The 23,937-nt window shown below is 45.4% G+C and overlaps 1 protein-coding gene across 1 annotated transcript in view; it reads right to left on the minus strand.

Annotated features, from left to right (window-relative positions):
• Positions 1-7,924: 7,924 nt before the first annotated feature.
• Positions 7,925-23,937, minus strand: part of LOC145337793 (gremlin-1-like) — a 97,007-nt gene continuing 80,994 nt past the window's right edge. The window contains exon 2 of the mRNA XM_080182635.1: positions 7,925-8,417. Within this exon, the coding sequence (XP_080038761.1) occupies positions 7,925-8,416 (492 nt within the window). The 5' untranslated portion in view covers position 8,417. The remainder of the gene's footprint in view (positions 8,418-23,937) is intronic.

The following is a 23,937-nucleotide window of genomic DNA, read 5'->3' on the forward strand; positions in this document are numbered from 1 at the left end:
TCGAGGATAAGATAAATGAGTTTATTATAAAGAGGGTAACATACATTGTGCATATTATTTAGAAAAATCATATACAATCCATATTCTACAGAAGATAATAGATGTGGTTTATATTACAGAGTCAATCGCATGAAGTGTATATTACATAACATACGCCACAGACATTACATAGAGATCTGATATACTACATATCACATAGAAGATACCACACTCTGTATTTTATAAAGAATTAAGTCAACAAGTTAATGACACTCAGTAAATATTACAAATTATAATGTGATAAGTATAAACAAGTTGTCACCAAGTGGCACTTACAGAACAATACCTAATCACCCATGCTCAGTTTAGTCTCCTCCGTCCAGGCTCACTCAGCTCCTGACCTCATTACAGCCTTGGTCCCAACATGGATGAAAGAGCTGAATTCCAGAGGTGAGGTAAGAGTGACTGCCCTTGACATCAGGGTTGTATTTGTATCAAATATGGCATAAAGGAGCCTTGGCAAAATGAACTCAACAGGAATTGGAACAAACTTTCAACTGGTTGGAGTCATACCTAATATGGTGGAAGATGGTTCTGGTTATTGGAGGTCAATAATCTCAGTCTCAGGATATCTCTGCAGGAGTACCTCAGGGTAGTGTCCCTCGACCCAACCATCTTCAGCTGCTTCATCAATGACCTTCCCTCCATCGTAAGGTCAGAAGTGGGGGTGTCCACGAATGATTGCGCAATGTTCAGCACCATCCGCGACTCCTCAGATACTGAAGCAGTCCATGTCCAAATGCATCAAGACCTGGACAATATCTAGGTTTGGGCAGCCAAATGGCAAGTTGCATTCACGCCACACAAGTGCCAGGCAACAACCATCTCCAGCAAGAGAGAATTTAACCATCCCGCCTTGACATTCAATGTGTAACCATCACTGAATCCCCCACTATCAACATCCTGGGGTTACCATTGTCCAGATACTGAACTAGCCATATAAACACTGTGGCTACCAGAGCAGGTCAGAAGCTAGGAATAACTAATGAATAACACACCTCCTGACTTCCCAAAGCCTGTCAACCATCTACAAGACACAAGTCAGGAGTGTGATGGGATAGTCTCCACTCGCCTGGATGAGTGCAGCTCCAACAACACTCAAGAAGCTCCATACCACCCAGGGCAAGGCAACCCACTTAATTGGCATCCCTTCCAAAAACATTCTCTCCTTCCACCACTGCTGCACAATAACAGCAATGTGTACTATCTACAAGATGCACTGCAGCAATTCACTAAAGATCCTTGGACAGCATCTTCCAAACCATTTGGAAGGACAAGGGCAGCAGGTACCTGAGGAACATCACCACCTGGAAGTTTCCCTCCAACCCACTCACCATCCTGACTTGAAATTACATTACCATTCCTTCACTGTTGCAGGGTCTAAATCGTGGAACTCCCTCCCTAACAGGACTGTGGGTGGTACCTACACCTTATGCAGTTCAAGGCACCAGCTCACCACCACCTTCTCAAGGGGCAATTAGGAATGGGCGATAAATGCTGGTTTAGCCAGTGACACCCATATCCCATAAATGAATAAAGTTTAACCATTCAGGCCAAAGCAGCCCACCTGATTGCATCACCTTCTGCATTCACTCTCTCCACCATTGACGCACAGTGGCAGTCATGTGTAGCATCTACAAGATGCACTGCAGCAACTCATCAAACCTCCTTAGACAGCTTCTAAACCCATGACCTGTACCACCTAGAAAGAAAAGTGGAGCTTACATGGAAACATCCCAAGATTCCTCTTCATGCCGCACATCAGCCTGACTTGAAAGGAAATCCTGGAATGCCCTCACTAGCTGCACAGTGGGTGTACCTACACATGGGCTGCTGTGGTTCAAGGTGGTAGCTCACCACCACCTTCTCAAAGGGGCATTTAGGGATGAGCAATGAATGCTAGGCTTAGCCAGTGGGGGCCACATCTCTGTGAAAGAATGAAGTGAGACTGGAAGACTGTCCAATGCCCAGATGTATCAGTTACAACAACACTCAAGAAGCTCAACACCATCCAAGATGGAGCAGTCTAGTTAGATTGGCACCCCATCCACTACCTTAAACATCTATTCCGCAATGTGTGCTGTCTACAGGATGGACAGTAACTCATTAAACCTTCGAAAGCACCTCAAACCCACAACCTAGAAGGAGGAGAGACAAAGATGCATGAGAATATCACCACCTTCACGTTCCCCTCCAAGTCACGCACTGTCCTGGCACAGCACATATCACTGTCCCTTCGCCACTCAGCCTGACAGTATTTTAATTCATTCATGGGACATCAGATTACTGGCTGGGCCACCATAATAGAGTCATAGAGGTTTACAGCATGGAAACAGGCCCTTCAACCCAACTTGTCCATGCTGCCCCTTTTTTTAATCCCTTAGCTAGTCCCAATTGCCTGCATTTGGCCCATATCCCTCTATACCCATTGTATCCATGTAACTGTCTAAATGCTTTTTAAAAGACAAAATTGTACTTGCCTCTACTACTACCTCTGGCAGCTTGTTCCAGACACTTAACACCTTCCTTGTGAAAAAACTGCCCCTCTGGACCCTTTTGTATCTCTCCCCTGTCACCTTAAACCTATGCCCTCCAGTTTTAGACTCCCCTACCTTTGGGAAAAGATGTTAACTAGCTGATCTGTGCCCCTCATTATTTTATGGACCTCTATAAGATCACCCCTCAGCCTCCTATGCTCCAGGGAAAAAAGTCCAAGTCTATCCAATCTCTCCTTATAACTCAAACCATCAAATCCCAGTAGCATCCTAGTAAATCTCTTCTGCACTCTTTCTAGTTTAACAATATTCTTTCTACAATAGGGTGACCAGAACTGTATACAGTATTCCAAGTGTGGTCTTACCTATGTCTTGTACATTTATTGCCCGGGGACAGTTGAGAGTCAACTACATTGCTGTGGCTCTGGAGTCACATGTAGGCAAGACCAGATAAGGATGGCAGATTTCCTTCCCTAGAGTCATACAATCTGTATAGTGCAGAAGAAGGTCATTTGACCCATCAAGTTGGCACCAACCACAATCCCACCCAGACCCTATTCCAGTAACCCCACATCTAATCCCCTGACACTAAGGGACAACTTAGCATGGCCAATCCTCCTAAGCAGCACATCTTTGGACCGTGGGAGGTAACCCGAGCACCTGAATGCATACATGGGGAGAACGTGCAAACTCCACACCGACAATGAGGCGGGACCGGAATTGAACCCAGGTCCCTGGCGCTGTGAGGCAGCAGTGCTAACCAATGTGCCACCATGCCAACAATAAAGGACTTCCTTCCTTCTTTAGGGAAGGAAATCTGTTACTTTTACCTGGCCTGGCCACTGACACACACGTCTCAAGAATGAGTTTGGAAATGAGGTCATTTAGAGTTGGTGTTACAGATCTGAAATTTCGTAATGTTAGAGGGGCAAATGACCTTTTGGAGCAAGTGATTTTTAAGTGTTTGGACCGGTTCAGAAACTTCCACTGGGACTTGTTGTGAAATCAAGCTAGCAAGTAGCATGACGAATAAGTCATGAGATTTTACACAGTGTTGTGTTTGCCAGAATTATAAGTACAGCACTCAAAACATCTTGAAAGTCAAGTGAAAATTTTTTTTAATGTATTGCACTATCACAGTGAGCTCTGAAACTAGCATAACTAAATTGTGAACAAAAGAATCATAGAATCCCTACAGTGCGGGATGAGGCCATTTGACCTATCGAGTCTGCATCAAACACAATCCCACCCAGACCCTATCCCCAGGTATTTACCCGGCTAATCCCCCTGACACGAGGATTAATTTAGCTTGGCCAATCAACCTAACCTGCAAATCTTTGGAATGTAGGAGGAAACTGGAGGAAACCCACGCAGACATGGGGAGAACATGAGGCTATTTCCCCGGGTTGAAATGGTCGCTACGAGAGGACACAGATTTAAGGTGCGGGGAGGAAAGTACAGAAGTGATGTTAGGGGTAAGTTTTTCACTCAGAGGGTGGTGAGTGAGTGGAATCGGCTGCCGTCAGTGGTGGTGGAGGCGAACTCGCTGGGGTCTTTTAAAAGACTTCTGGATGAGTATATGGGGTTTTATGGGATTGGGGGTTATAGATAGGTGTTGATGTGATCGGCGCAACTCGTGGGCCGAAGGGCCTGTTTGTGCTGTAGTGTTCTATGTTCTATGTTCTATGTTAACATGCAGTATCCACGCAAACGGTGACCCAAGCCAGGAATTGAACCAGGGTCCCTGGTGCTGTGAGGCAGCAGTACTAACCACTGTGCCACCCCAAAATAACATGAGAAAGGGGCCAGAGAACCATTCAGCCTCTTGAACTTGGCCCACCATTCATCGTTCGTGGTTGACCTTTGACCTCAACTTCAATTTTTATTTCCTGATCCCCTCATTCCCTTTGGTCCAAAAATCTCTTGATTTTAGCCCTGGGCATACTCAATGACAATATGTCCACTACATCCTGGGATGCTAGTTCCATAGATTCACAATTCTGTTAGTGAAGAACTTTCTCCTCACTTTGGCCCCCTCGGTCTGGGACTATGCCCCTTAGTCTTCTACTCTCCATCCAGGTGAAACAATCTCTCATCGTCTATCCTGTCAGGCCTCCTCAGGATCTTATTAATTTCAGTAGATCGCCTTGTTCTTCTCAATTCCAGAGATCTTAAGTCCCTGTTACTCATAATTAGCATGGTGTCACAGTGGTTACCACTGCTGCCCCACTGCGCCAGGGACCCTGTTGAAGTGGAAATTTTCCTGATTCTTAACTGTGGTAGAAAGACTCAACAAAGTTTGTTCCAACAAAATAACTTGTTTTTATTTCTGAAAGACTGCATGCAGTATTGGCAAAAACTTGAGTTCAAAGAGCCGTTGTTACGACTTGCTGATTCTTCCTCAAGTCCGCCCTAACGTAAAGAATCAATTCAATATTTATACATAATGATTATCAGTTTGTGTGACCAGAGCTTATTGAGGAATTTGATCAGTAATAGCGTCATAAGCAATGTCATAAATCATGGTACAACCTGCAGAACTCCTAGAACTCTTTGTCTCATCAGTCATATCTTTATCTTGTCCTTTGATAGAACAGAGGAAGGTTGATGACTCCTTCATCCCTGACCTTCTCTTGTCATACTCATACAGCTCTAGGTCAAGTGGAGTCAGCCTTATCAGGTCTTACAGAGATTAGGCACAGCTTAACCTTCTCTGGTCTTATTCATGTCTCAAGTTATGCAGGGTCAGTCTTATTAAGTCTTACAGGGGTCTGGCATTTTGGAATAGCTTGATCAGCTTTCCTTATTTTGTACCAAATACTTGACCAATTTTCCCATCATGCCACTACTTCATTCGTACAACTTCACAACCCAGGTTTGATTCCTAGCTTGGGTCACAGCGCCAGGACACAGGTTTGATTCCTAGCTTGGGTCACTGTCTTTGCAGAGTCTGCACATTCTCTGCATGTCCGTGTGGGCTTCCTCCAGATGTTCTGGCTTCCTCCCACACTCCAAAGATGTGCTAGTTAGGTGCATTGGGCCATGCTAAAAGAACCTGTCCTGGTTCCCCCCATGTCAACACAATAGTTAAGAAAGCCCACCAATACCTCAGAAGACTAGAGAAATTTGGCATGTCATATACAACTCTCACCAACTTTTACAGATGCACAATAGAAAACATACTTTCCAGATGGATCACAGCTTGGTATGGCTCCTGCTCAGACCAAGACTGCAAGAAACTACAAAGGGTTGTGCATGAAGCCCAGTCTATCGCGCAAACCAGCCTGCTGCCTCTGGAAAAGCAGCCAGCATAATTAAGGACATTCTCTCTTCCACCTCCTTCCGTTGGGAAAAAGCTATATGTACCAACAGACTCGAGAACAGCTTCTTCCCTGCTGCCATCCGACTTTTGAATGAACCTACCTTGCGCTAAGCTGATTGTTCGCTATACCCCAGCTATGACAGTAATACTACATTCTGCTCTCTCTCCTTTCCATCTCCATGAACGGTATGCTTTGGCTATACAGCATTCAAGAAACAATACTTTTCACTGTATACTAATACATGTGACAATAATAAATCAAATCAAATCAAAAATTCTCTCTCAGTGAACCCGAGTGTGGCAACTTGGGGATTTTCACAGAAACTTCTTTGCAGTGTTAATGTAAGCCCATTTATGAGACCATAAGACATAGGAGCAGAATTAGGCCACTCAGCCCATCAAGTCTGCTCCACCATTCAATCATGGCTGATATTTTCCCCATAACCCCTGATCCTCTTATTAATCAAGAACCTATCTATCTCTGTGTTAAAGATTCTCAATGACCTGGCCCTCTCCAGCAGAGTTCCACAGCTTCTCTACTCTCTGGCTGAAGAAATTCCTCCTCATGTCTGAGTTAAAAGATCATCCCTTTAGTCTGAGGTTGTACCCTCTGGTTCTAGTTTTTCCTGCTAGTGGAAACATCCTCTCCACGCCCATTCTATCCAGGCCTTGCAGTATTCAGTAAGTTTCAAAAAGATCCCCCTCGTCCTTCTAAACTCCAATGAGTACAGACCAGAGTCCTCAACCGTCCCTCATACGACAAGCTCTTAATTCCAGGGATCACCCTTGTGAACCTCCTCTGGACCCTTTCCAGCACATTCTTCCTTGGATACGGGGCCCAAAATTGCTCACAATTCTCCAAATGGGGTCTGACCTTATACAGCCTCAGAAGTACATCTCTGCTCTTGTATTCTAGCCCTCTCGACATGAATGCTAACATTGTATTTGCTGATGTTAATAATTGTAATTAATAATTGTAACACTTATAAATAAATGCATCAATCTCTTAACATAGAACAACGCACTGAGCCCAGGAATCAACTGAGTGAACTTTCACACCACTGTCTTGAGGCATTACCTTAGATATGGAGACCAAAACTGCACATAACAGCCCAGCTGTGGAAACCCCTGTAAAATTGTAGTTAGACTTCCTTACTCTTGTACTCCAACATCTTTGCATTAAAGACCAACATGCCATCTGCCTTCCTGATGGCAGAGCATTAACCAGCACTTCATTAGGAGCTAACGTACCTTTTTTTTGCCTCTGGTTATGAGCTAGGCTAAACACCCGCCACGTTTAGAACTCAGCCAATGACCGCTTACGTCTAAAGTCATTTGACCACATCCTTACCTTCCTGACCTGCACGATGGGTCAGGTACCCTGCCCTGACAAACGGGGCTCAGGCAATGTGGCAGCCTGGGACCACGGTCGATTCCAGAATCGCTTTCATTAAGAGACCATCCTCATTCTCAATGTGACAGTTTGCATTTATTGGGTTATTGCAGTTTCAGATCATAGCACAGAGGCCCCTTCACCTCAGAATACAGTCGCGCGTTTGTAAAGTTGCCAAACTCGAAGAAGGTGGTTGAGCAAAAGTTCTGGAGCCCTTCCCAGGTCAGCTTCAGTGGAGGCTCAGAAATAGCCTGACTGGAATTGTTAAAGGAGTTTTTTTTTTAAAAATTTGATCATAAATACCTATTAGTACGATTTTTCACTTTCTGAAATCTCATCACGTAAAACGAAACACTTGTTGATACCTCTACATGTTTCATTGACACTGCTTTAACACTTACATAATTTAACCTCACAGATGCCACCCGCAATGAATGTGTTTTAGTTCCCCTCCCACTCCCCAGCCCCCAGCCCCCCGCCCCACCTTGACTAACGGGGCAAGTTCATACCCCACTGCTTCTGCCCATTGTCTCAACCCTCACGACCAATTTCCCAGGGTTATAAAGTGCTACTCTGAAAACAGACAGCAGCTCCCCGACTCCGCCACCACCAACCAATCCCACCCCACCCCGTCTCCAATCACCACCCCCGCCCCACCACCTCCCCTTCCCACCCCTAATCCAAATCTATGGAGATACAGCGGCACTCCTTCACGAGCTGGATCCGTCGCCTTTTGGACGGTGGGCGGAGCCCGGGGCAGTTGAAGGTGACAGAGACGGCATTGAACTTCTTGGGCTTGCAAAAGGAGCAGGAGCGGAAAGGCTCGCCGCCGTGTTCGTGGCTGGGGATGTAGAAGGAGTTGCACTGGCCGTAGCAGAAGCGGTTGATCACCGTTCGGCCCATGCACCCCTCTTCCTTCAGCGTCTGGATGAGCGGGTGGGACTTGCACCAGTCCCGGCGCACGTTGCGGCGCTCGGTGACGGGCAGCGCGGCGTGGTTGGAGTCCAGGACGTCCTCCTTGTCCTTGACCTTGCGTGGCCGGCCCGGGTTGCCGCGGTGTCCTTTCCCCGGGGAGGGGAGGGCGCCAGGAGCCACAATGCGTTCAGCAGCCTCCTCGCTGCACGAGAGTCCAGATATGATTAATAAAGTCAGAACGCTGTAAAACATCCTGCAAAAAAAGAACAGAGAGAACGTTCAGGAGATTGATAGGAACCGCATCACTGGCACCTAAAGGGAATTTTTGTTGCATACTGATTACTACGCTCGCATCAAGTTATTTTCTGTACTTTTTGAACTTAGATGGTATCCCATTTTAAATCAATACATAAAGGAATGCTACTTGAGTGCATTAATATGCCCTAAGATATCAGCCATGAAAACCATCAAACTGTCACTGACAGGAACATTCACCTTCATATTGATTAATATTTCCCCATTCCTTCCATTTGGCGGACTCATGGTACTGTGGGACTAGCATCCCTGCCGCAAGCTCCGGGTTCAAATCCCACCCCAGGACTTGACAGTCATAAGGTTGTTAAGAAGGCGTACGGTGTCTTGGCGTTTATTGGTAGGGGGATTGAATTTAGGAGTCGCAGCGTCATGTTGCAACTGTACACAACTCTGGTGCGGCCGCACTTGGAGTACTGTATGCAGTTCTGGTCCCCACATTACAGGAAGGATGTGGAGGCTTTGGAGAGGGTGCAGAGGAGGTTTACCAGGATGTTGCCTGGTATGCAGGGGAGGTCCTATGAGGAGAGACTGAGGGATTTGGGGTTGTTTTCACTGGAAAGAAGGCGGCTAAGAGGGGATCTTATAGAAACATATAAGATGATTAGAGGTTTAGATAGGGTGGATGGTGATAGCCTGTTTCCTCGGATGGAGAAAGCTAGCACGAGGGGGCATGGCTTTAAATTAAGGGGGGGTAGTTACAGGACGGATGTCAGGGGCAGGTTCTTTACCCAGAGGGTGGTGAGGGACTGGAATGCCCTGCCTGCTGCAGTTGTAAATGCGCCTAGTTTGGGGGCGTTTAAGAGATTGGTGGATAGGTTTATGGACGAAAAGGGATTGGTTTAGATTAGTGGGTCAATGTTTTTTTTTTAAAATAAGACTGGTCGGCGCAACATTGTGGGCCGAAGGGCCTGTTCCGCGCTGTAATGTTCTATGTTCTATGTTCTATAAGACATAGGAGCAGAATTAGGCCACTCACTCTAATGCCCTGCCATTCAATCATGGCCGATATTTTTTTCATCCCCATTCTCCTGCCTTTTCCCCATAACCCCTGATCCCCTTCGTCAAGAACCTATCTATCTCTGTCTTAAAGATAGAGATGACCTGGCAAACAGAGATGATATTCAATGACCTGGTCTCCACAGCCTTCTGCTGCAAAGAGTTCCACAGATTCACCACTCTCTGGCTGAAGAAATTTCTCCTCATCTCTGTTTTAAAGGATCACCTCTTTAGCCTGTGGTTGTGCCCTCTGGTTCTAGTTTCTCCTACTAGTGGAAACATCCTCTCCACGTCCACTCTATCCAGGCTTCGCAGTATCCTGTAAGTTTCAATAAGATCCCCCGTCATCCTTCTAAACTCCAATGAGTACAGACCCAGAGTCCTCAACTCGTTCCTCATACGACAAGCTCTTCATTCCAGGGTTCATTCTTGTGAACCTCCTCTGGACCCTTTCCAAGGCCTGGCACATCCTTCCTTAGATACGGCACCCAAAACTGCTCACAATACTCCAAATAGGGTCTAATACGAGGCTTAAACAGCCTTAGAATACATCCTTGCTCTTGTATTTTAGCCAAGGAAGTTCAGAACACGGACAATCACACTGAGTATCAATTGACAAAATCCTTCCAAACACACCAATGGCTGGTGGCAAGAGCGGGAGAGACTCCTAGTCAGCCATGTGATGGAAAGAAAGAATGTTGAAACCTCCACCAAGTCTATCTGTATCTCCAGAATACACCTTGCATGAGATGGGGAGGTGATGGCCCAGTGGTATTATTGCTAGACTATTAATCCAGAAACTCAGCTAATTAAATGGGGTCCCAGGTTTGAATCATACCATTGGCAGATGGTGGAATTTGAATTCAATTTTAAAAACATCTGGAATTAAGAATCTACTGATGACCATGAAATCATTGTCAGTTGTTGGAAAAAGCCACCTGGTTCACTAATGCCCCTTTAGGGAAGGAAATCTGCCATCTTTACTCAGCCTAGAGAGCTCTAGAGAGCAATGTGGTTGACTCTCAACTGCCCTCGGGCAACTAGGGATGGGCAATAAATGCTGGCTGTGTCCGCAAAATGAATAAAAATGAACGTATGCAAAAAGCTTCAGCAACCCAGACTCTGTGAGCTGCCCCTTTGTGTCCAAAGAACTGCAGGTTAGGTAGATTGGCCATGCTAAATTGCCCCTTAGCATCCAAAGATGTGCAGGTTGGGTGGATTAGTCATGGTAAATGTGTGGGGTTATGGGGATAGGGCAGAGGGGAGGGCCCAGGTGAGGTTCTCTGTCAGAGAATCGGTGGGCCAGATGACCTCTTCCTGTAATGCGGTATGTTCTATGGTTCAATGGAGTCGAAACATTAACTCGCTCCACAGATGCTGCCAGACCTCCTGCGCGTTTCCAATACTTCCTGCTGTCAGTTAAAGAGAAACTTGCCTTTTTAAGGGGCTTTCAATCAGTTACTTAAATTGTATTTATTTATTTGCTTTACAAAAAAGACAGTTATAAAAATGGAAGTGTAATGGAGTTAGGAGTTGTATGCTTGTAACGTTTAACTCTGCAAATAAATGCAAGACTGAGTAAAGACTAGCTTGAGTACTCTTGCTGGAGAATAAAAGGTGGGCACATTACTCAAACTGAGGACTAATCAGTGGTTTTCTTCCTTGCTTTTGTTCTCTACTTTATGAAGCCAAAGATCCCATGTACAAGGCGGCACGGTGGCATAGTGGTTAACGGCACAAGGGACCTAGGTTCAATTCCTGGCTTGGGTCACTGTCTGTGCCGAGCCTGCACATTCTCCCCATGTCTGCATAGGTTTCCTCCGGGACTTCCAGTTTCTTCCCACACTCGATAGATGTGCAGGTTAGGTTGAGTGGACTAGTATCAGGGGATTAGCCAGGTAAATATCTGGGAATAGGGCATGGGTGGGATTGTGATTGGTGCAAAGTCGATTGGTCGAATGGCCTCCTTCTGCACTGTATGGATTCTATAATTCTATGCCTGTGTGGAGTATGCATGTTCTCCCCGTGTCTACGTGGGTTTCCTCTGAGTGCTCCGGTTTCCTCCACAGTCTGAAAGTCGTGCTGGTTAGATGCACTGGCTGTGATAAATTCTCCCTCAGTGTACCCAAATAGGGACTGGAGTGTGGTGACTAAGGAAGTTTCACAGTAACTTCATTGCAGTGTTAATGTAAACCTACTTGTGACACTGATAAATAAACTTTAAACTTGAAAACACCTTAAACGATTGAACTGGTGGCAATGTCACTCAGCCCAGAGGCCCCAGGATAAGACTCTGGGGGACATGGGTTCAAATCCTATCACAGCAGCTGGTGGAATTTTAATTCATTTATAAAAATCTGTAATTGAAAACTAGTCTCAGTATTGGTGACCACAAAAACTATTGTTGAAAACCCATCTGGTTCACTAATGTCCCTTCAGGGAGGGAATTCTCAAAATTAAAGCAAAATATGGTATTTGGAAAGCTCCCAAAATAAAAACAGAAATTGCTGTTTGGGAGCTGTGGAGAGAGAAACAGAGCCAATGTTTTGAGTCCGCATGACTTCTCCAGAGCTATAGAGAGGGAGAGAAATGTGATGTTTTTTCCTTACTGTTTGAGAGAGTGTAGCAAGTTAAAAGGTTGGGGATTAGTGGGAGCCGGGGATCCACTTAGAAAGGAAACCAGAACTAGAGGGCACAGCCTCAAAATAAGAGGGGGGCAATTTAGAACAGAGTTGAGGAGGAACTTCTTCCCTCAGAGGGTGGTGAATCCCTGGAATTCTCTGCCCATTGAAATGGTGGAGGCTACCTCGTTGAATATGTTTAAGTCACCGGTCGATAGATTTCTGATCGATGAGGGAATTAAGGGTTATGGGGACCAGGCGGGTAAGTGGAACTGAACCACTTTCAGATCAGCCATGATCTTATTGAATGGGGCGGGGCAGGCTCAAGGGGCTAGATGGCCTAGTCCTCCTATTTCTTATGTTCTTATGAGATCTGATAAAGATATCAAAAATAATCCAGGTAATTACAGGCTTTAGGTCACAGGTAGGGAAATTATTGGAGAGGATCCTTCAAGACAGGATTTACCCTCATTTGGAAATAAGTGGGCGTATTAGCAAGAGGCAACATGGTTTTCGGTGGGAGGGCATGTCTCACTAACTTGATCGAGTTTTTTGAGGAAGTGACGAAGGTGATTGATGAGGGTCAGGCAGTGGATGTGGTCTACGTGGACTTCAGTAAGGCCTTTGACAAGGTCCCTCATGGCAGACTGATGCAGAAGGTGAAGTTGCATGGAATCAGAAGTGGGCTGGCAAGGTGGATACAGAACTGGCTCAGTCATAGAAGACAGAGGGTAGCAGTGAAAGGATATGTTTCTGAATGGAGGCCATGACAAGTGGCATTGTAAGAAGTCTCACAACACCAGGTTAAGATGCAACAGGTTTATTTGGTAGCAAACGCCACTAGCTTTCGGAGCGCTGCTGGGATCAGTGCTGGGACCTTTGCTGTTCGTAATATATAAATGATTTGGAAGAAAATGTAACTGATTCGATTAGTAAGTTTGCAGATGACACAAAGGTTGGTGGATTTGCAGATAGGGATGAGGACCATCAGAGAATATAGCAGGATATAGATCAGGTGGAGACTTGGGTGGAGAAATGGCAAATGGAGTTTAATCTGGACAAATGTGAGGTAATGCATTTTGGAAGGTCTAAAAGATAGGAAATATACAGTAAATGGCAGAACCCTTAAGATGGGCAGAGGGATCTGGGTGTACAGGTACACAGGTCACTGAAAGTGGCAACATAGGTGGAGAAGGTAGTCAAGAAGGCATATGGCATGCTTACCTTCATTGGCTGGGGCATTGAGTTTGAACATTGGCATGTTAGGTTGAAGCTTTATAGAACCTTAATTAGGCTGCACTTGGGATATAGTGTTCAATTCTGGTCGCACTACCAGATGGATGTGGAGGCTTTGAAGACAGTACAGAAAAGATTTACCAGGATGTTGCCTGGTATGGAGAGTATTGGCAATGAGGAAAGATTGGAGAAACTTGGTTTGTTCTCGCTGAAGCGACGGACATTCAGTGGTGACCTTAAAGAAGTCTATGAGATTATGAGAAGCATGGACAGAGTGGATAGTCAGAAGCCTTTCCCCAGAGTGGAAGAGTTAATTACTAGGGGCAAAGGTTTAAGGTGCGAGGGGCAAGGTTTAAAGGAGATGTATGTGCAAGTGTTTTACACAGAGGGTGGTGGGTACCTGGTACTCACTGCCGGGGGTGGTAGTGGAAGCAGATACAATAGTGAGTTTTCAGGGGCGTCTTCACAAATACATGAATAGAGTGAGAATATAGGGATATGGTCCCCGGAAGGGTAGGGGGTCTTAGTTCAATTGGGCAACATGGTCAGTGCAGGCTTGGAGGGCCGAAGGCCTGTTCCTGTTCTATAATTTTCTTTGTTCTTTGATGATGGCACAATGGCACATTGGTTAGCACTGCTGCCTCACAGTGCCAGGGTTCAATTCTGGCCTTGGGTGACTGTCTGTGAGAACTTTGCACGTTCTCCCCATGTCTGCGTGGGTTTCTTCCGGATTCTCCAGTTTCCTCCCATAGTCCAAAGATCTGGGTTAGGTCGATTGGCCATGCTAAATTGTCCTTTGCTGGTGGGGGATTCATAGAATCATAGGTTCCCGACAAGTGCAGAAGAAAGTCATTCCGCACACTGGATCTGCATTGACAACAATCCCACAAATCCCACCTGTCCCGTAACCTCACATATTTATCCTGCTAATCCCCCTGACACTAAGGGGCAATTTAGCAGGGCCAATCCACCTAACCCACACATCTTTTGAAACTAAGGAGCAATTTAGTATGGCCAATCCACCTAACCCACAAATCTTTGCATTAGCAGGGTAAATTTGTGGGGTTGCAGGGATAGGGATTAAGTGGGCTTGTTGTCAGTAGAGGCTCGATGGGCTGAATGGCCTCCATCTGCAATGCCATGATTCTATGACAAGATAAAGGGAGTGTTTATGGTAGTGTTGAAGACAGCCAGTACAAGCTCTGACTCCAGACCCATAGCAATGTGGTTGACTCTTAACTGCCCCTCTGAAGAGGTCAAGCGAGACACTCAGTTCAAGGGGCAATGAGGGATGGGCAATAAATACTAGCCTAGCCAGTGAGGCTTACATCCCATAAAAGAATCTTTAAAAATACCATCACCAATGACCGTGGCTGGGATTCCCCACTATTGGTGGAAGTGAATGGAGGTTTCTGAAACACCAAAGTCTCTGATCTCATTTGCAATGAGGGGCGGGAATGGACGAGGCTGGAAGATCCCACCCAAGATATTTATTCATGAAGTAGGATATCCTCAGATTGTGTTTTTTAAAATACCATTCTTGCCCCTGAGTCTGTCCTTTTATGTCCTGCACCAGATCGCATTGTCTACATTGACACTCCAGCGCGGAGGGAGTGCTGTACTGTCAGAGGTGCTGGCTCTGGATTCATCTGAGGCCCTTAGATGCAAATGAAAGATCCCAAGAAACTATTGGACCAAAAGCAGGGGATTTTGATCATTTCATTACTCTGTGGGACATGCCTTTTTGTTAAAGTTATTAAAGTTTTTTGAAGTTTATTTGACTTGATTTATTATTGTCAATTGTATTGGGATAGAGTGAAAAGTATTGTTCCTTGTGCGCCATACAGACAAAGCGTACCATTCATAGAGAAGGAAAGGAAAGGGTACAGAATTTAGTGTCACAGTCATAGCTAGGATGTCGAGAAAGATCAAGTTAATGCAAGGTAGATCCATTCAAAAGTCTGATGGCAGCAGGGAAGAAGCTGTTCTTGAGTCGGTTGGTATGTGATCTCAGACTTTTGTATCTTTTTCCCGTCAGAAGAAGGTGGAAGGGAGAACATCAGGGGTGTGTGGGGTTCTTAGTTATGCTGACTGCTTCACCGAGGTAGCGGGAAGTGTAGACAGAATCGATGGATGGGAGGCTGGTTTGAGTGATGGACTGGGCTACGTTCATAACCCGTTGTAGTTTCAGTATATATCAGTATTTATCATTTTTTATGTATTTTCATGTTTTTGTCAGTGTCACAAGTTGGCTTACGTTAACACTGCAATGAAGTTCCTGTGAAAATCCCCTAATCACCACACACCGTCTCCTGTTCGGTTACAGTGAGGGAGAATGTAGCCTGGCCAATACACCTAACCAGCACGGCTTTCAGACTGTGGGAGGAAACCTGAGCACTTGGAGGAAACCCACATGGGGAGAACGTGCAGACTGCACACAGACAGTGTACCAAGCTGGGAATCGAACCTGGGTTCCTGGCACTGTGAGGCAGCAGTGCGAACCACTGTACCACCGTGCTGAATTTTTCCTACTTTATGATGGAGACTAGATCTTCAAGAGTGGCAGTAAAGCATTTTATTCACGGGATATGGGCATCACTGGCTGAGCCAGCATTTTTCACTCATCCCCAATTGCTTTTGAACTGAGGCCATTTCGGAGAAAGATGGCAGATTTCCTTCCCTAAAACCAACTGGGTTTTTGCTTGATCATTTTTAATTATTTTACTTTTAATTCTGGATTTCTTTAATCAAATTCAAATTTCACCATCTGTCGTGGTAGGACTCAGGTCAGCAGCGTATTACGCTGGGTCTCTGGATTACACCACACCACTGCCACATTACATAAATACAAGTGTGATTCATGGAAAATTTCAAGCCTCAAGGACAAGCTTGAGAACTTGGAACATGAAACCTTTACCATGTGAATTAGAACAATGGCATAAAAATATACTCAAAGCAACAGCAATGGTCTCAACAAGAATAAATATTATAAAATTCTTTTAAGAGCTTTAGTCTTAACATTAAAAAAAATCAAAATAAAACTCCTGGAAAATGACTCTGCTGACATGCAGAAGTCCGGGCTTACCTTTGTATCTTTTATAAATCAGCGTAATCAGGGAAGGCGGTGGCCTAGTGGTATTATCGCTAGAGTATTAATCCAGAAACTCAGCTAATGTTCTGGGGATCTGGGTTCGAATCCCGTCACAGCAGATGGTGGAATTTGATTTCTATAATTAAAAAATAAGAATCTACTGAAGATCATGAAGCGATTGTTGGAAAAACCCATCTGGTTCACTTCTGTCCCTTTGGGGAGGGAAATCTGCCGTCCTTATGTGGTCTGGCCTACATGTGACTCCAAAGCCACAGCCATATGGTTGACACTCAACTCCCTCCAAAGGACCATTAGGGATGGGCAATAAATGTTGGCTCAGCTAGCCCATGTCCCAAGAATGAATTAAAAAATTGCTGAAATTTGTAGCCTGGTGTTGGAAATGGACCTTCGGGGAATGGGAATCGATAGGCAGGTGTAAAATCATGAGGAAGTTTGGGCCTAGTTTGATTATGACGTAACGCACTTGTGCTGGAGTATCCATTGCTTTTGATGTCGGAAATCTGTGCTAAGTTCCAACTGCACCTGATTCAGGCTGTGGATATGTGATCGTGATCTCCAAACTCTCTCTTTGAGACCAGCTCCCCTGGAATGTAGAGTGCAATATGCCATTTCATTCCCTTTGCTGATTTGTAATGTGCCCTATCTCCGTGATTAATCAGGATAGGCCTGAAGTCAAATAGAACGTACTCTTTGATTGTAATGTCTGTCATAATCAAAATGAGAAATATCATTAGTTGTTCAACTTAGATACATTCCTATGTCTAACAGCTTCTCTATTAGTTGAAGTCTTTCTTCTCTACAGGAGTGGGCTATTTTTCACAAATCCCCTTCATCACTTGAGCTTTAATCCTGATTCACAACTTGACATTCAAACTCCTATTTCAGGAAGTCCAAATAGAGGATTGGGAAGTCTTAGAAGGTCAACAAAAAGCCACAAAAAACCTATAAAGAAAAGTAAGATGGATTATGAGAGTAATCTAGCTCAGAATATAAAAATAGATAGCAAAAGTTTCTACAAATATATAAAACAAAAAAAGAGTGGCTAAAGTAAACATTGGTCCTTTAGAGGATGAGAAGGGGGATGTAATAACTGGATATGAAGAAATGGCTGAGGCATTGAACAGGTATTTTGTGTCGGTCTTCACAGTGGAAGACACAAATAACATGCCAAAAATTAAAGAAAGGAAGGCTATGGCAGGTGAGGACCTAGAAACTATTATCACAAAAGAGGTAGTGTTGGGCAAGTTAATGGGGCTAAAGGTAGACAAGTCTCCTGGTCCTGATGGAATGCAACCCAGGGTACTAAAAGAGATGGCGAAGGAAATAACAAACGCACTAGCGGTAATTTACCAAAATTTACTGGACTCTGGGGTGGTTCCCGCAGATTGGAAAACAGCAAACATGACACCACTGTTTAAAAAAGGAGGTAGACAAAAGGCGGGTAACTATAGGCCGGTTAGCTTAACTTCTGTAGTAGGGAAAATGCTTGAATCTATCATCAAGGAAGAAATAGCAAGACATCCGGATATAAGTTGTCCCATTGGTAAGACGCAGCATGGGTTCATGAAGGGCAGGTCATGTTTGACTAATTTGGTGGAATTCTTTGAGAACATTACATGCGCAGTGGACAATGGGGAACTTGTGGATGCGGTGTATCTGGATTTCCAGAAGGCATTTGGCAAAGTACCGCATCAAAGACTGCTACATAAGATAAAGGTGCATGGTGTTATGGGTAATGTATTAGCATGGATAGAGGATTGGTTAACTAACAAAGCAAAGAATGGGGGGTAAATGGATGTTTTTCTGATTGGCGATCAATGACTAACGGTGTGCCTCAGGGTACAGTGTTGGCTCTGCAATTATTTACAATTTACATAGATGATTTGGAGTTGGGGACCAAGTGTAATGTGTCAAAGTTCGCAGATGGTACTAAGGTGAGTGGCAGAGCAAAGTGTACAGAGGATGCTGAAAGTCTGCAGAGATAGTCTAAATGAGTGGACAAGGGTCTGGCACATGGAGTACAATGTTGGTAAATGTGAGATCATCTATTTTGGTAGAAATAACAGAAAAATGGACTATTATTTAAATAGTACAAAATTGCAGCATGCTGCTGTGCAGAGGGACCTGGGTGTCCTTGTGCAAGACTCATAAGGAGTTGGTTTGCAGGTGTAGCAGGTGATTAAGAAGGCAAATGGGATTTTGTCCTTCATTGTTTGAGGGATGGAGTTTAAAAATCAAACCTGTGACCTCTACAACCAAGAAGGACAGATATATGAGATCACCATCTGAAAGCCCTCCAACTCACTCACCATCCTGACTTGGAAATATATCAGCCGTTCCTTCACTGTCACTGGATAAAAGCCCTGGAACTCCCTCCCTCACAGCACTGTGGGTGCACTACACCACATAGATTGCTGCGGGTTCAAGATGGTGGTTCACCCACCATCTTATAGAAATCATGGAAACTCTACAGTGTAGAAAGAGGCCATTCAGCCCATCGAGTCTGCACCGACCACAAGCCCACCCAGGCCCTACCCCCATATCCCTACACATTTACACGCTAATCCCTCTAACCTATGCATCTCAGGACACCAAGGGGCAATTTTAGCATGGCCAATCAACCTAACCCACACATCTTTGGACTGTGGGAGGAAACCGGAGTACCCGGAGGAAACCCAGGCAGACACGAGGAGAATGTGCAAACTCCACACAGACAGTGACCCAAGCTGGGAATTGAACCCAGATCCCTGGAGCTGTGAAGCAGCAGTGTTAACCATTATGCTACCATGCCACCCCTTCTCGAGGGCAACTCGGGATGGGCAATAAATGTTGGATCCTATATAAAAAATTGACTTTAGGCCACTCTCTAAATTTTCCCATGACGATGCCCACCAGAAGGCAGGGCCGGAAAATCCCGCTTTAAGGTTGGAATGTTACCACCGTCAATGCCGGCAGGATTTTCCCATCCAGCTGCAACAAACAGAGATTTGGCCAAATTCTCCAGCCTCGCTGCACTGGGAGCATGGTGCGAACGGCTAGTAAGATCACACCCAACGAGTCTGACTCACCACCGCAACACCATCTATTTTATCACTTAAACGGAACCTGCAGCTGGAGTTTTGGTCCCTGCCTGGTTAGATCACCAGAGTAACTCCATTCAGTTTCACCCCCTGGATGCACAATGCAAAGTTCGCAGAGAACAAGAAGCTCAGAAATGCACTGAGGAGGATGACAGCTCACAACAAAGTGGGTAATGAACACATCACAGAATCATTGAATCACGACAGTGCAGAAGGAGGCCATTCGGCCCATTGCATCTGCACCAACCGTAATCCCACCCAGGCCCCATTCCCGTAACCCCATGTACTGATCCCCTGATACTGGGGTCAATTTAGCATGGCCAATCCGCACAATTAGACAATTAGGGATGGACAACAAATGCTGTTCTTGCCAACGCTGCCCACGTCCCATGGAAAAAATTAAAAAACACAGCATTACAATACATAGATCTTTCTTATCCAACCAGACAACTGGTGATTCTTACCCCTTGTCAAGAAGTGTCTGAAAAATTCCGTTTGATGACATTCAGATGTGAGAACAGAAACTGCTCTACCTAACCTCCTCCATAAATCACAGCCTCTCATCAATCACATGGGGTGATATCCCACAGTTCCGTAATCATATTGATGCTGGTAGTCCGAAATCAGTGTCACTGCAGCTAACTCCTCTCATTTCTCTCCCTGTTAGTCACAACACAGAACGCACATCGAGGGTGGAACTGGAGCAGGCAGAACATGGACCATGCAAAGGTCCATTGATCTGGATGGGATTTCCCAGTCTTGTGGTGAGCGTGACTGGAAAATCCCACCCTGAATGTTTTGGACAAAGTCTCACGGCGTCACCATACCAGCCGTTTCCACCACGCTTCCCGCTGCAGCGAGGCCGGAGAATTTTGGGCGCCCTTCCAAATCTCCCTGCGGCGGGGTGGGAAAATCCTGCCGGCGTGAACGGTGTGGTAAGCTTCCGGCCGCTGTTTTTTCAGGTGGCCGAGCAGGTTGGCAGGAGGTCAACGAAGCCTCACTGAATCCCCGGGTGGGATTCCCACCTGCAGAATTTTCCAGACCCGCCAAGGATGACTCCTGGTCGTGAGCGCTCCAGTGGCGGGATAGGTGAGCTGTGCGAATTGCCATTGACTTCAGCAGGACTGGAAGCCACCTCTGTGGCAGTAAAACCCATAGTGGTGGCGGAGGGGATGGAAAATTTTGGCCCTCAATCCAATTACATTGATATGGCCTCTCTATCATGCTGCCATTTCTATTACTGTAAAGTAGAGCTAATTCTGCCATTTTGGAGCCTGACATCATTACGAAGGTGGGACCAGAAGAAAATCTAAAAGACCTTGGTCAGGAGGGCCAACATGTTCCTACCTCCAGGCAAACTCAGTGAAAATGGCGATCCACCTGACAGCACCTGGTATCCAATACTCAGCAGGGAAGACTCTGCTTGGATCTCCCTGGGTGATAGGTTGGCCTTCTGCTGTGCACTTACCCTCCAGTCCAGGGGAGGCAGTCTTCTAGGGGTAGGCCAGGTAGCCTGAGGAGATTCCATGTCGCAACGTAAGGGCCATGCTAAATTGCCCCTTAGTGTCCAAAGATGTGCCGAGTAGGTGGAATAGCCATGCTAAATCACCTCTTAGTGTCCAAAGATGTGCAGGTTAGGTGGATTGGCCATGCTAAATTGCCCCTGTGTGTCCAAAGATGTGTAGGTCAGGGAGATTAGCCATGCTAAATTGCCCCTTGGTGTCAGTAGATGAGCAGGGTAAATACATGGGGGTTCCAGGCATTGGGACCAAGTAGGATTGTTGTTGGTGCAGGATCGATGGTCCGAATGGCCGCCTCCTCAGGATTCTATGACTCAGGAAAGCGAATTCAGCTTTCCAGATAGATCCTGAGATTTCATCTGAAGCCTTTAAGTGGAACTCTGTCTGATAGTTTTCCAGTGAGGTTCTCTGTACCGCTCCTGTTAATGGACTAACGTCTGCATTCATGTAATCGCTTTGGTGTCCAGATATTAAAACCTGGCTCCAGAAAGAGTGTTGGGTCAGAGCATATTTACTGTTCCACCAAGCTGTTTTTAATTCTGGGGAAGACGTTTTGCAAAGCAGAATCACCATGCCAATTCTGCCTACTAATGACTTACATTCTTTTGATTACTTTTGTGTTAAGTTTTGAATATTTACGACATGAGTTAAATCCTGTTCTTTAGGTTGGGGTGACTCAACAGTGTGGCACAGCCAGGACTAATCGCTGTACGGGAGTGGATTAGTCAGATGGTTGGGTAAACTGCCAATGGAGTTCTGGGAAGTGGATCTTAAATTTGCCCCGTAAAATGTCAATTCTCACGAAATTCAGTGTGAGATGGGTGATGCACACTCAATAAAATTGCACTGTAACTTTAGATTTGCAAATCAAACGTCCAAAAATATAATTGACAGAAGATGACAAAAATATGTCTACCCTTTCACGGGAAACTTTTACAAGTTAAGATTTTTTCAATGCTATTGTTTCTGTACAGAAGAAATTGTTATTCCAATTCTCTTCCTGCACCCAGTGGTGCACCAAGATAGACTTTAATCTCTTTCCATAAATATTAATAAGGGCAGCAGTGTGGCACAGTGGTTAGCACTGCTGCCTCACAGCGTCAGAGACCTAGGTTTGATTCCCGGCTTGGGTCACTGTCTGTGTGGAGTTTGCACATTCTCCCTGTGTCTGGGTTTCCTTCAGGGTTCTCCAGTTTCCTCCAACACTGCAAAGATGTGCAGGTTAGGTGGATTGGTCATTCTAAGATGCCCCTTAGTATCCAAAGATGTGCAGGTTAGGTGGATTAGCCATGTTAAATTGCCCTATTAATTTGCAATGATGTGCAGGTTAGAAATTAAGAACTAGAAGCTGGAGTTGGTCACCTGGCCCCTCGAGCCTGCTCTACCATTCAATAAGACCACGGCTGATCTTTTTGCGGACTCAGCTCCACTTACCCGCCCTCTCACCATAACCCTTAATTCCTTTACTGTTCAAAAATTTACCTATCCTTGCCTTAAAAACATTCAATGAGGCAGCCTTAACTGCTTCACTGGGCAGGGAATTCCACAGATTCACAACCCTTTGTGTGAAGAAGTTCCTCCTCAACTCAGTCCTAAATCTGTTTCCCCTTATTTTGCGGCTATGCCCCCGAGTCCTAGTTTCACCCACCAGTGGAAACAACTTCCCTGCTTCTATCTTATCTATTCCCTTCATAATCTTAAATGTTTCTATAAGATCTCCCCTCATTCTTCTGAATTCCAATGAGTATAGCCTCAGTCTCTCCTCATAATCCAACCCTCTCAACTCTGGAATCAACCTAGTGAATCTCCTCTGCACCCCCTCCAGTGCCAGTATATCTTTTCTCAAGTAAGGAAACCAAAACTGTACACAGTACTCCAGGTGTGGCCTCACCAGCACCTTATACAGCTGCAACATAATCTCGCTGTTTTTAAACTCCATCCCTCCAGCAATGAAGGACAAAATCCCATTTGCCTTCTTAATTACCTGCTGCACCTGCAAACCAACTCCTTGAGATTCCTGCACAAGGACACCCAGATCCCTCTGCACTGCAGCACGCTGCAATTTTTTATCATTTAAATAATAGTCCATTTTGCTGTTATTACTACCAAAATGGATGACCTTATATTTACCAACATTATACTCTAAATGCCAGACCCTTGCCCATTTACTTAGATTATTTATATCCCTTTGCAGACTTTCAGCATCCTCTGCATACTTTGCTCTTCCACCCATCTTCGTGTCATCTGCAAATTTTGACACACTACGCTTGGTCCCCAACTCCAAATGATCTATATACATTGTAAATAATGGTGGTCCAACACTGATTTATTCCGCAGGTGGAGGTCCACCTTGTTGTCAAACGAGGGGCATGCACACGGTGGGTCGTGCATGGGCTGCTCTTGGAGGTTCCGGGAGTGGCCTCGTACTTTGTGTCAGTGTGTGTGCTTGATCCTGGACCGGTAGACGGGCGCCGCAGCAGCTCAGTGACTAGCACTGCTAGCTGTGCAGATACATGGATTTGGGCCTGTGTCTGTGGGAGTTTGCGCATTCTCCCTGTGGTTGCGTGGGTTTCCTCCGGGCGCTCCGGTTTCCTCCCACACCCCAAAGATGTGCTCTTAGGCTGATTGGTTTACCCCTGAATCTGGCTAAGTTAGGGGTTCCACTCATAGACACGCAGGGTAGAATAGGTGTAGGAGGATGCGGCGGCGCGGGCTCGTTGGGCCGAAGGGCCTGTTTCCCGTGCTGGTTTGTTCTTTGTTCTCTTTGTTCTTTGATGCCTGAGACACACCACTAGTTACCGATCACCAACCAGAAAAACACCCATTTACCCCCCATTCTTTGCTTTCTATTAGTTAAGCAATCCTCTAACCATGCTAATACATTACCCGTAAC

The sequence above is a fragment of the Carcharhinus amblyrhynchos genome, unplaced genomic scaffold, assembly GCF_965287045.1.
Source record: "Carcharhinus amblyrhynchos unplaced genomic scaffold, sCarAmb.v2.hapA scaffold_75, whole genome shotgun sequence".
Taxonomy (NCBI): Eukaryota; Metazoa; Chordata; class Chondrichthyes; order Carcharhiniformes; family Carcharhinidae; genus Carcharhinus; species Carcharhinus amblyrhynchos.